Raw genomic sequence first — 13,454 nt, forward strand, 5'->3', positions numbered from 1 at the left:
TTAAGCGCTCGAAGTGCTCGTTCGGGACGACATCGGTCGCCTACCTCGGCCACGTCATCTCCGCCGAGGGGGTAGCCATGGACGCTGACAAGGTGGCGGCCGTCGCGGCGTGGCCGCCTCCTCGTTCGCCACGCGCCCTCCGCGGCTTCCTGGGTCTCGCCGGATATTACCGGAAATTCATCCGGGACTTCGGCATCATCGCGACACCTCTCACGAGGCTTCTGCGCCGCGACGCCTTCGCCCGGGATGACGAGGCCACCGCCGCGTTCGAGGCCCCGAAGGGGGCCCTCACGACGGGCCCCGTTCTCCGGATGCCGGACTTCGCGCGGCTGTTCATCGTCGACTCGCGACGCTTCCGGCGTGGGGTTCGGTGCCGTGCTTCACCGGGCGATGGGCCGCTTGCCTACTTCAGCAGGCCTTTCGCCGCGCGCCATCTCAAGCCGGCGGCGTACGAGCAGGAGCTCATTGGCTTGGTGCAGGCTGTGCGCCATTGGCGCCCCTACCTTTGGGGGCGCTCGTTCCAGATTCGCACGGACCACTACAGCCTCAAGTACTTGTTGGATCAGAGGCTCTCGACCGTTCCGCAGCATCAGTGGATCAGCAAGCTGTTCGGCTTTGATTTCACCGTCGAGTACCGGCCGGGCGCCTCAATACCGTCGCCGACGCTCTCTCTCGCCGCGACGCTGTCGATGAGGACGGCGCACCTGAAGGGATGGCATTGTGCATCCGTTCGGGCCCCTCCTTCGCCCTCTTCGACACCATCCGCCGAGCTATCGCGGCAGCGCCCGACGCCCGGATCTCGCGGCAGCAGCTGGACGCGGGCGAGTTGGAGGCACCATGGCGTTTGGCGGAAGGGCTACTCTTGCACGGGCGCCGGATCTTTGTGCCCGACCACGATGATCTGCGACACCAAGTGCTCCTGCTGGCCCACTCGTCTGGCCATGAGGGTGTCCAGAAGACTCTTCACCGTCTCCGCGCCGACTTCTACATCCCTGGGGATCGGGCCTTGGTCCAGGACTGGGTGCGCTCTTGCGAGATATGCCGGCGCAACAAGACGGAGACGCTGCGACCGGCAGGGATGCTGCAGCCATTGGAGGTGCCCTCCCAGTGTCCGGGCCGACATCTCCATGGACTTCATTGAGGGCCTCCCCAAGGTGGGCGGCAAGTCCGTCATCCTCACGGTGGTCGACCGCTTCTCCAAGTATGCACACTTCATCGCGCTTGGACACCCGTACACCGCCGCGTCCGTCGCTCGTGCCTTCTTTGACGGCATCGTTCGCCTCCACGGGTTCCCCACGTCGATCGTCAGTGATCGGGATCCGGTGTTCACGGGGCACGTCTGGCGTGATCTTTTCCGGATGGCGGGCGTGAAGCTCCGTTTCAGCACGGCATTCCATCCTCAGACGGACGGCCAGTCCGAGGTGGTTAACAAAGTGATCGCCATGTACTTACGTTGTGTTACAGGTGATCGTCCTCGCGCATGGGTGGATTGGCTCGCTTGGGCGGAATATTGCTACAACACCTCCTATCATTCCGCCCTGCGTGCCACACCATTTGAGGTGGTCTACGGTCGGCTTCCACCGCCTATCTTGCCGGTCGATCCAGCGACTGCCCGGACGGAGGCTGCGGGGAGCTTCTCCGCAACCGCGACGAGATTCTTGCTGAGGTGCGGCAACGTCTCGTTCAGGCGCAGCAGCTCGCCAAGCACTACTACGACGGTCATCATCGCGAGGTGGCTTATGCGGTGGGCGACTGGGTGTGGCTGCGCCTTCTTCATCGCTCCACCCAGTCCCTCGACCCGCGTGCGAGGCGCAAGCTTGGACCTCGCTACGCTGGCCCCTTCGTCATCTTGGAGCGCGTGGGCACACTTGCATATCGCCTTCAGCTGCCAGAGGGTTCCCGCATCCATGATGTTTTTCATGTGGGTCTCGCTGAAGCCTTACCGTGGGGAGCCGCCGGCAGCGCCACCGGCGTTACCGCCAATCGCCGATGGTCGTCTTCTTCCGAGTCCGGCGAAGGTGTTACGTGCTCAGCTCCGTCGCGGCATTTGGTACTTGGCTGGTGCGGTGGGAAGGCCTTCCGGAAGAGGAGGCTACTTGGGAGAAGCGCGAGGAGTTCAGCCAGCACTACCCCGACTACCAGCTCGAGGACGAGCTGTTTGCACGAGCGGGGAGAGATGTTATGACCGGTATTGGTTATGTTAGGAGGGGCCCAACCATGGGCCCAACTAGGGGCTTAGCCCATTATCAGTTTAGGTCGGTTTAGGGTTTAGCTCTTTATATATCAGATGTAACGATGCAAAAGGAGGAAGCAATAATCAGATTCATTATTGCCGACTCCCGAGGAGTCGGTCTCCCAAAACCCAGCCGCCGCCTTCCTCTCTCCCGCGCGCACGACGGCGCCCAGCCGCCGGCGTCCGCCGCCTCGTCCGCACACCTCTCCCTCCTTCCCCTACAAACTACGCCCTAGGCCCGGTAGAGCTGTTGGTTCTACCAGATATAATGTATGTTGTCTCCTTTTCCTACCCTAGATTGTGTAAGACATTACATTTATATATGTGTACCTGAAAATTAAAATTTATATAGATTCTTTTGAATGCTGATTTTTCTAGAGCTATATTGCATTTATCTATTCCCTCTGATCCATATTACTTGCAACTAACATAGATGTATCTAGAAACATCTTAGTTCTAGATAAATCCATATTAGAGACAAGTAATATGGTTCGGAGGCAGTAGTTAAAGTTAATTCTTGAAACATTGTGGATTAATACCATGTAAAATGCTTATGGTAGATGCCTGCCATACACAGTTTTGTTGGTACGTATATATCTACAACAACCTACCGGTCAAATTTCAATTTTGAAGATTGTTTGGATGTTCAAAAAAAGTTAAGAGATGTATCGATATAGATCAAGCAAAATGTAACACACAGTTTGTTCCATTCCAGTTATCAAACCACGGCAGCAAGGCGGAGGCATAGCTTAGCAAAGGTTATCTCCACAATCGCATCGTCTATATTTCGGGTGTGCCACTTCGAATAGTGTCAATTGTTTCACAATTGTATAATATATGATCGATGTATATCTAATACAAGCAGGCCTTTAATAGTTCCATACCGCTTTGGATCTACATTAGATCGGGATATCTGTTCGAGTGCGTTTATGCTCGAGGACATGCTACAAAAGCTTCTATTTTGCTTGGTCTCTGTTTTTAGCTGCAGCTAGTGTATGCCATATATTTGAAACTGCGTGAAAAATACACTGCCTTCTGCATGGTTTGGACGAAAAAGGAAATATGAGACCCAAGTCTATGGGAGTTTGGTGTGACTTTAGACCGGGAGAAGGAACAATAAATTAGTAGTAGTAGACAGAAAGCCACACATCTGTCGTTTGATCTCAATACTCTTGTTCAACTGCTTCCCGACTGGTGTTGCACCTTTGAGGCTTTGAAGATTTTGCTATCACATGATCCAGTGTCACCTTCTTTTATACCCTTGATTTCAGATTAGTACTGTTGGTCGATTAATTCTGCCAACCTTTCCGAATCTCTCAAAAAATGTGCCAGGAGGATCCCTTTTTGGAGCTGTTCTTGCTTTTTTTTTCTTAAACATGCAAAGTTATTGGCATCGTTAAAATTCAAAAGGCAGAAACCATCCGCCATAGAAATAGAAAGTAGAAACATGGAAGACAGGAAGAGAGACTGTTTTAAGCAATCTGTGGATAAACACCAGGTAGCAAAGAGAGCTGATAGTCGAGTAGTGGTACATGTAACTGATACTGTACAAATAACCACAGATTGCACAAAATTTATCATACCCAAAGAGAGTATTATGTTTGGAACTCAGTGTTTGACATTTTCAAATTTTCTACAACTTAGCAACGGTGTCTAAAGTTCTCTGCTGCCGCAGGCTGAAGAGTACTTCAAGAAGGCCAAGAACTTGTATGGTTTACTGTGATGGGATCCATCGTTTACTAGGAGCACATTGCTTTCTCCAGTGTTTCCTGCAGTTCCCCGCTCTTGTATGCTTCTGCACAACATACAACAACGCAAGCATTAAGCCCAGTTCATTCAAACACTGATATTAAACACAAACTTGAGTACATAAGGAAAATATCAACAATAATCATGTGTAACAAAAAGCAGCAACAGTATTTCTTATATATACTTTTGAAAACAAACACATATTGGGACCGAATGGACTATTAAGAGCTTGTGTTCACGAATCACAACACCAAAGTCCTTTCTCACTCATGCCGCTGAGAAGGAAATGGGAATGGCTTGCCAAAAATTTAAGCTGATTGCAGTTTTGCACCTGCCCTGAAAAGTGGTGTTCGGACAGTTGGAGCATCATGATAGCTAGCTTTATCTGAGTGGCGGGGCATTATCTAATGTCATTGGTAGTGAACCATACATTAAAAAAATGAACTTGAACTGTAAATACTTGGAGTTGTCCGGCCATGAAAAGTAGCAGAGCAAATAGGGTCATCTCCTTCTATGATGTTGGCCAGTCTGATGTGGGCAACTGCGAAAAAAGGCTACCAATGTACATCATAATGGTCCTTCTTGATAATGTTGCCATCACAAATAGTATAAACGCATAACACGGAGAGAATCGTACAACAGAAACGAAGAAATATTCCCATCTTGAGACTTGAGTTTAAGGACTCAATATTGTGTTGGGACTACTTGCACTTTGCAAAATCGAAAGCAACACTAATTGGTCAAAGGCGCAGAACAGTGTTATGATTAAAGGAAGTCATAGTTGTTTGGGGCTTGGAGAGTCACTGGGGACAGAAACTCTGTCAATGGATTTAGACACTCAAAATAGTCTAACACATCCTGGGATGGAATGGAATTATTATGCAATGTTTTAGCCTAGATAAGAAAGCTGCTAACCTATCCAAGGTGGTGCAAATACTGCGGATGCAGTTATTTTGGTGATGATAATGATGGTAACAAGGTGCAGAAGCACACCTTGAGTTCGAATAAGCAACATGAGCAAACTAAATGCCCGAAACAGCTACACGAGTTCCCGTTGCCAGTTCTACCATCATTGCGTTAAAAAAGAACTAGCAAACCACAAATTTGTCACAGAGCAATTCGCAATCCAGCATTCATGGGCGTGTACTATAGCAGCATGATCTGTAATTAATCGTGCGTTTGGCAAGCTAGACTAGGCGCAAGGCAGGCGGACGTAACATAGCATACGTACCGAGTGTGATGTCGCACCCTCCGAAGAACTCGCCGTCGATGTAGAGCTGCGGGAAGGTGGGCCAGCTGGAGTATTCCTTGAGCCCCTGTCGCAGCGCGTCGTTGGATAGCACGTCGAGCGTCTCGAAGGGCACGTCGAGCGAGCGCAGGATCTGCACGACGGTGTGGGAGAAGCCGCACTGCGGGAAGTCCTTGGTCCCCTTCATGAACAGCACCACCTTGTGCGCCCCCACCACCTTGTCCAGCGTCTCCCGCATGTCCGGCCCCGCCGCGCCCCCGCCCGCCGCCGCCGCCAGGCGCCGCGCCGGCCGGGCGCCCTGGCTCAGGCGCAGGGTCAGAGGACGAGGTGCCGCCCCGAAACGGATGGAGGGCGGGCGGGTGGGAAGGGCGGTCCGGAGGGACGGGCTGGAGAGCGTGGACGCGGATGGGGCTGAGACGGCGGCCATGGCGGTGGCGTGTGGAGGTCGCGCGCCGGCGGCGAGGTAGATTGGAGACGAACGAGTCGTGGCTGTGGTGGACCGGGTGGCAGAATCGTAATTCCCTGCAACCTTTGTGGCCGCCCGAGAAGGCCGCGTAGTCGGCCCACTAAACTCCGTCCAGCATTTCGAGCCCGTGTGCGGCCCAGCCCGGCCCACGAGTTGTACCGTGGCGTAGAAGTAACAGGAGCCAGCTCGCCGCAACCATTTCTCCAGCGTGGGCGCCTTTCCTAAAGCCCTAACTAAAACCCATCTCCCAACTCCGCTCTCCTCCTCCCGCCGCCGCCGCCGCCGCAATGGCCTCCGCCGCCGTGCTCCGGGGCGGCTCCCGCCGCGTCCTCGCCTACCCGACCCTCCGCGCCGCCGTGATCTCCGGCCCCGCCGCGCTCCCGGACGCGGCCGCGCCCCAGCCGCCGCCGCCGATGGCCGCGGGCCTCTGGGCGCGGTCCATGGCCACCTTCACCCGCACGTGAGTCCCTTTCCCCTCAGATCTGCACCTCTCTGCTCGGTATGATCCGCTCCCTTCGAGTTGGTGGGATGAATGATCTCTCGGCTGAATCTCTGGCAGGAAGCCCCACGTGAACGTCGGCACCATCGGCCACGTCGACCACGGCAAGACCACGCTCACCGCCGCCATAACCAAGGTCAGATCAGGCCGCGCTGCCCGGCTGATTCTGTGTAGCCAACTGTTGGGGTGATCTGAATGCGTTTTTTTGGGTTTCGGCGCGCGATGCAGGTGCTGTCGGAGTCGGGGAACGCCAAGTCCATCGCGTTCGAGGAGATCGACAAGGCTCCGGAGGAGAAGGCCAGAGGAATCACCATCTCAACGGTTTGTTCCCACAGCCATTTTCGGCCGGCCATATTGTTCTGTGTTGTTCATCTCCATTTCCAGCTAAATTTGTGATCGATTGATCGTGTGCGTTTGTTTTGTGCAGGCTCATGTGGAGTACGAGACCGCTAAAAGGCATTATGCTCACGTGGACTGCCCAGGTCACGCTGATTATGTCAAGGTAACTGTTATGGGCTTCTGTTCTCGAATCTAGCGAAACCATCTAATGTAACAAGGCCCTGCATGTTCCATTCAGAAATTTTGGTGACTGTTGACTGCATTATGAAATTGATGAAATGAAATACTACCTAGCATGCTTTGACTCGGAGTAGGTTTCATCAGCTTCCATCTTAATCCATGATCTCATAATGGCTACTAGCTAGGCCATCTGAATTTTCCCCATCTAGAGCTTATAGAAACAGTAATTGTCTACTACACACCCTGCTCTGATGCTTGTATGCTTCTAATTTGCTGTGCATCTTTAGAACATGATCACCGGAGCTGCTCAAATGGATGGTGGTATTCTCGTCGTGTCAGCTCCCGATGGCCCAATGCCCCAAACGAAGGAGCATATTCTTCTAGCTAGACAGGTTTCAAATTCTGAGAACTCTTGCCCTGCAATGTCTTTTTATTATGCTGTTTTTGCACTTCTGAGCCGACAGGGTTCCTGCTTTTTAGGTTGGCGTGCCATCACTTGTTTGTTTTCTGAACAAAGTTGATGTTGTTGAAGATGAAGAGTTACTAGAACTTGTGGAGATGGAGCTTCGTGGTATGCTAGCATGTTTCAGTTAATTACATTTTTCTGCTTGGTCCATATGTTTATGTTCTGAAGTGATTTTACTGTCTTCTTTTTTTTTCCTGCAGAGCTCCTCAGTTTCTACAAGTTCCCTGGTGATGAGATTCCTATCGTCCGTGGATCTGCGTTGCACGCCTTGAACGGAACAAATGACGAGATTGGAAAGAATGCTATTTTGAAACTGATGGATGAGGTTGACCGGTACATCCCGGATCCTGTTAGGGTGCTTGACAAGCATTTCTTGATGCCAATTGAAGATGTTTTCTCAATTCAGGTGATTAGATTTTATGATTGTCAGTTACAATTATTGATGTTTAATTTAACTGTTAGAAAGCCTAGCAAAATTAATATGTACCAGAATAAAACCATCTCCATTGTTCAATGCTGGGTGCATGGTTTTAAAGGCGCCGCCTAAGCGTCCAAGCGCTCCCCCTCCGGCTTAGAAAAATGGCTGCCTTAGGCGTCGGAGCCCCCCCCCCCCGCGTCTTCGGACGAGTTGTCGCCTATAAAACCACGGCTAGGTGTCCTCTTTAGTATGGTGTTAGGTCAGTTAATTGGGTACTTGGCCAATTTATGACTCCCAAAATCCATATTTTTCCCCTTTCGTCCCAGCGGTTGCACAGCCATGTATTATTGCCTGTTTTCTATGATGTTAGGTTTCTGTAGAGGGATTTCAAAGAAAACGACATCTGCACATTGTCAGACTATTTTAATTTTGCTTACATAATGTTTTTGTTTTGTTTTGGTCCCCTCCATTCTGGTTTGTATGGCCTGTATGCATTTTAAGAAAAACATTGACCACCAATTTTGTCTACCAAATATGATATACATGCCTTAAAATATATACCATTGGATTCATAAACCTGAATGGAGGGAGTATTCTATTTGCTTAACAGTTTACTTTCTTGTAGTATCTTCAGTGGGCCATTGTAACTTAATCAGACGATTTAGAACTGTATTCTGAATCACAAGTCTTTGACTTAAGATGCTACCGATCCAGTTCAGCGCATTGAACGTTTTTCCTGGTCATTATTTCTGTGTACTTTTCCAAACATAAAAACTGTCCTTTCGCAGTCATTAGTTCTGTGTTAACTTTCGGTAAAACATGCATATTATTATCCATAAGGAGTAAGTTTCTGCTCCACAAATAAACATTAATGACCAAATCACATTAATCTTACCTGATAATATTCTTGGCAGCTCATTCTAACATGGATTAATTGTTCCTGATTTGCAGGGCCGTGGTACTGTTGTGACTGGACGTATCGAACAAGGGATGATTAAAACTGGCGAGGACGTTGAGATCTTAGGTTTAACAGAGGTAATTTTGAACCCTGTTTGTCCTTTTCATGCCTGTTAAATATTTCTGATTGATTGCTGGACTATAAGGATTTGTTTTTGCATGAATTGGTAGTAGAATAGCTCTCTTGCTTTTTTGCATGGATTTGAATAGCATCGTGCAACTGTTGTGAATTTTCTGCATAATTTTAAAAACATATTATCATGGTAAATCCTAGTGAAGTTTCATGTGAGACTTTGAATAGTAGGCCTTACGTCTTTGTTCTGCCATATCTACTATGCACGTATGAGTTGACCTGTTCTAGATGCAAAACTTGACACAAACTGGTGCGTTAGTTTCCTAATTGTCATGTTTTCTACCTTGATGTATCGTCATGAAACATATTATTGGTCACAGACTGGTCCTGTGAAGACTACAGTTACTGGTGTTGAGATGTTCAAAAAGATGTTGGATCATGGAGAGGTAACAATTCTGTCAAGGACACCATTCAATTTTCTTGACTGATGCTGTATTTCATGATTACAACTCCTTGTCCGCAGGCTGGTGACAATGTTGGTCTTCTTCTCCGTGGTCTTAAGCGTGGTGATGTACAACGTGGCCAGGTTAGTATGCCTGATTCTAAGTTGAACCACTATCTTTTTGGCAAAAATGGATGTACCAGGAAATTGTCACTAGTATCACCAGAGAATATTTGTAGTACACATGACTTGTAATCTATCTATGTTGATCCATACCTGTGTGTCACTTTGGTTTTGCATATCTGTGGCATTATATCTGGTGGCTTTTTAGTATTATGACTTGCTGCTTGTTTTATTAATTATCACTCGCTTCCTTTTTGTACCATTTCAGGTCGTTTGCAAACCTGGTTGTTTGAAGACTTACAAGAAGTTTGAGGCAGAAATTTACGTCCTGACAAAGGATGAAGGTGGTCGCCACACTGCCTTCATGTCAAACTACAGCCCACAGTTCTACTTCAGAACTGCTGATATCACTGGAAAAATTGAGTTGCCTGAGCCCGTGAAGATGGTTTTGCCTGGTGACAACGTAACTGCAATTTTTGAGTTGATATCGCCTATTCCACTTGAACCAGGTATGCTTTTACATTGCATACTACTTTGAACTTTTGGCATCAAACTGTTGTAGGAAAACTTAATCTTACTGTTATGTGCTATGCAGGGCAAAGATTCGCCCTGAGGGAAGGAGGGAGAACCGTCGGTGCCGGAGTTGTTGCCAAAGTCATGAGCTAATAATCTGTTTCCTCCTTTTTTTACGGCGTAGTTATTTTAGTAGACAAAAGGATGTTGATATGAAAGATTTGTCGGACAAGAAAACACGAGATAACGAGAGACGTCGAGAGCAAGGGGAACCAGTATGCATCTTGTTTGGAATGCATTTGGCCAGCTGCCATGGATGTGGTCAGTTGGCATTCTGGAAATTTCTTTTGTCTTCATGTTGGGTAGTTTGCTGTATAACACCGCAGCTTGTTACCTTGACACGCTTCTCAGGCATATATTAGCTCGGTGATTCAATAATTGACCGTCTCTAGTTTCTTAATATGTCCTTGTTATGTGTTTTAATTAACTACTCCCTCCGTCCATAAATAGATGCCAAAAATTTATTCAAATTCGGATGTATCTATACACTAAAACATGACTAGATACATTCAAATTTAGATAAACTTTTGGCATCTATTTATGGACAGAGGTAGTATATATTCTTGATCATTTGAAGCTGTGATTGTGCTGCTCGTAGGCTGTGTATTGCAAAAAGGCAAACCTGATCTATGGCAACGGTAAAATCATTTCATAACTTGTTTCTATGTGCTATGTGTGAAGTTTGGACACAAAGTGATCGAAATAACAAAATAGAACTATCATAGATTCTTTATAAATGTACAGAAAAAGGAAAAAGGCCATAGAACTTCACTAGGCGCTCATTAATTTATTAATCATTCTCCTCTAAAGAAGCTCCTCATGCTTCTCCCCAGCTGGAACCTCAAAGGCAAGCACCCTCCTCCAAAGCCATCTGGTTCTGATCTTTGATCTGCATAACGCTTCCCCCGACGACCGGTCAGTCGAGCGCTCTCCATGGCGGGCGACGGGCAGAGAGGTGGGAGGGTTTCGACCCTCGGCGGGCTCTTGGCCTTACCTGGCTCATCTTCCCACTCGAAGGGCACCTTTCCGGTCGCCGGGGAGTACACTCTCATAGACTGCCCTAGCTTGTTGCTTCTGGAGAGGAGAGCAGACAGTGAGGTGGTGTTGTTGGCCTCCATGGTTGTTAGTGTAGCTAGGGCATCACAGCACAATGACTTATATAGATAGAGCAAGAAGGGAGGGTCTTCGCGTCTCGCTGGTCTGCTTGCTAACTAAGGTTTGCTTTCCCAAGTCAAACTCGCTGGTTGAAGGCATGTTTTGTGTAGTTTATTGATGGATTGATATGACTTATCAGCATGCCAAAGGTAGGGAGGTGGCTAGCTTTTCTTGTGCTGGCTTTAGTTTCAAGATCACGGCGATGGAAATCCGTGGCATGGCCGGCGGTTATATGGCATTGAAGTTACTGCCACTTAAAGCATGGTAATCTGTAACCATGTACGTGTTGAAGGGAACATGAGAGAAAAACTTTGTGCACTTGTCCACCATTGATTGCCATTGAATAGAATAGGGGAGAGCCTCCTCAGTTCAGATGGAATTATACTCTTTGCAAGTTTCTATAGGTTCCTATGGATAGTGTAATCGTCAGCTCATGCATCCGCGCGCGGGCAAAAGGCAATCAAACGGTCGTGGAGATTCCTATGGACTAGACAGTTGCAGAGGTCGTGGAGATTCACCAACCGCGGATGGACCACTGTACATATTCAGAACTCCAACATTTTGCAGCCTGCCGAGTGATGTGCTGGTAGAGTGTTTCATGCCAAGGACACCGGAAGTTGACACCCGTTTTTTGTTCGGTAGATGAGCGCTAGGCGCCACGACCTGGATCAAGTACAACATATAAACACGGGATCTTCACCTAGATTCAGGGTGCAAGATGGGAAACCCCTACGTCATGCATGTCTGATCTTCTTAAGCTTGAACAATGTAAACGAGGAGTTGAGACCCCCCTCCCTTCGCTTCCGATACAACCTTTTCCTCCTCCTCCTCCTTCCTCCAAGCCTAACCTTCTACCTTACATCGGTTCCTCCTTTTATACTTCAAGGGGACTCCACAGAAGCGGGGCGCATGTCAAACACGTGGTCGAAAGGGCCTGTAATGGGTACAGTAGCTCGCAACAAGACGCCATCGATCCTCCTTGGTCAGTGAAAGATCATTCCGATAGACGACGCCAAGTATCCAACATGCACATCTAGGACAGAGTAGGTCACCGGCTCCCGGTGGCACGCCGCCCGGCAACTAGGGGCCGCCGGGGTACTCGCCTTCCTCTGCCCGGCTGGCCGAGGTCCCGTCACGTTATCGCCGCCGGGGCCAACATTGAGGGCCAATGTGGGCGCGGACACGCCGTAGATTCTCTTAGGCTTCTTCACTGCCGGCTTCTTCTCAGCGGGTCCAGCCTCCACGCATGGTTCCCGCGTCGTCGACACTGGCCCCTAAATGCTCATCAAATTTTTCTTGGTGGGGGAGACATTTCCAGGACACTTGGTTTCTGCGTGCGCAGACCGCCGGGCTACGCCCATCCTTCCGGTGCTAGGGTGTGAGGCGGACCTGGCTCCGGGAGGTCTGTGCGAGCGTGAGACGACATGCGTCACGCGAAGGCGGTGGGCATGGGATCCAAAGGGTCAGAGATGCAGGGCCTTCACTCACCTGCCTTCTGCGTCCCCATTAAATTCCGCGCCCGCCACTAGGAGAGTAATCGTTTTGATGCTTTAGTGTGTTGGTTAGTGGAAGAGGAGGGGAACTGCCCTGCACTCCACAATGCCTTGTCTACAAGAACCGCCTTCCCCATAGAGACGGCAATTCCCTCCATTGCACACGACTCCAGTGTTCTTCCTCCAACAAGATATGCGCCAACTCTCCGCAGATCTCACCGTCCTCCTCATCTCCGCTTCTCCGATGGCTCCGCCCAAATATTCCTCTGGTCGCGGCAAGGTGAAGACCAGCTCATCATTGTCGACGCGCGACAAGGATTAGGCTAAGTGGTGCACCACCCAGGACTTCTTCCCCCCCCCCCCCCTCGGGATAAGATAGAGTGTCCTTCAATTGCCTAGCGGCCGAGTCGTGGCCTCCTTGGCTAACGAGAATGCCGCGACGAAGCACTTGGTGCCAAAGACCTCCGAATATATGGAGGGTTATGTGCGGGTGTACTCCCACTTCCTCACTGCGGGTTTGGTGCCGCCACTTTCCATCTTCTGTGCTGTCATTCTGATAAGACGTGTTATGTGTTACAAGCTGTTGAAATAATTATAGTTTCAATACGATGAGATGATGTGATCTACTTGTGTACATATTTTCATGTGAAATATAACAAGTCTCAGACTAGGTGTTTCTTGTCAAATGAGATGAGGCGCACTCTATAAGATTACTTGGTTGCTGTATTAAAAGAATATTTATCATTGGTATTTGTTATAGCAGTCAAGTAGTTGGCATGCAAATCTGAAATAGAACTTGTATTTTTTTCTCATTTTACAACAGAGGAAGGGATCTTCATACTCATCACTGAAACAAATCTTCTCTCTTCATACTGCTAATAACACTATTGTTATTCGTACCCTAAAGTAAATAATAATCCATAGTTCATCATCTTAATTAATGAGATTGCGTGGCTGAATCATCGAAAAATCACAACAACATATATAAGGTAACTTGGTTGTTGACTTCTTGTTTAAATAGGTAAAACATATACGGTGC

General features: G+C 48.9%; 2 protein-coding genes across 2 annotated transcripts; one reads left to right on the top strand and one right to left on the bottom strand.

Annotated features, from left to right (window-relative positions):
* Positions 1-3,957: 3,957 nt before the first annotated feature.
* Positions 3,958-5,658, bottom strand: LOC124680940 (monothiol glutaredoxin-S7, chloroplastic-like). The gene is made up of 2 exons (XM_047215952.1): positions 5,214-5,658; positions 3,958-4,028 (listed from the first exon to the last, which is right to left on the bottom strand). Exons 1-2 carry the CDS (start codon positions 5,656-5,658, stop codon positions 3,973-3,975), a joined length of 501 nt encoding a protein of 166 aa, XP_047071908.1. The 3' UTR covers positions 3,958-3,972.
* A 326-nt stretch (positions 5,659-5,984) lies between these two features.
* On the top strand, positions 5,985-10,167 carry LOC124680939 (elongation factor Tu, mitochondrial). The gene is made up of 12 exons (XM_047215951.1): positions 5,985-6,157; positions 6,257-6,332; positions 6,425-6,517; positions 6,624-6,698; positions 7,003-7,107; positions 7,196-7,286; positions 7,382-7,587; positions 8,551-8,634; positions 9,010-9,075; positions 9,153-9,215; positions 9,463-9,703; positions 9,790-10,167. Exons 1-12 carry the CDS (start codon positions 5,985-5,987, stop codon positions 9,858-9,860), a joined length of 1,344 nt encoding a protein of 447 aa, XP_047071907.1. The 3' UTR covers positions 9,861-10,167.
* Positions 10,168-13,454: the final 3,287 nt, after the last annotated feature.

This window comes from Lolium rigidum, unplaced genomic scaffold (genome assembly GCF_022539505.1).
Source record: "Lolium rigidum isolate FL_2022 unplaced genomic scaffold, APGP_CSIRO_Lrig_0.1 contig_31174_1, whole genome shotgun sequence".
Taxonomy (NCBI): Eukaryota; Viridiplantae; Streptophyta; class Magnoliopsida; order Poales; family Poaceae; genus Lolium; species Lolium rigidum.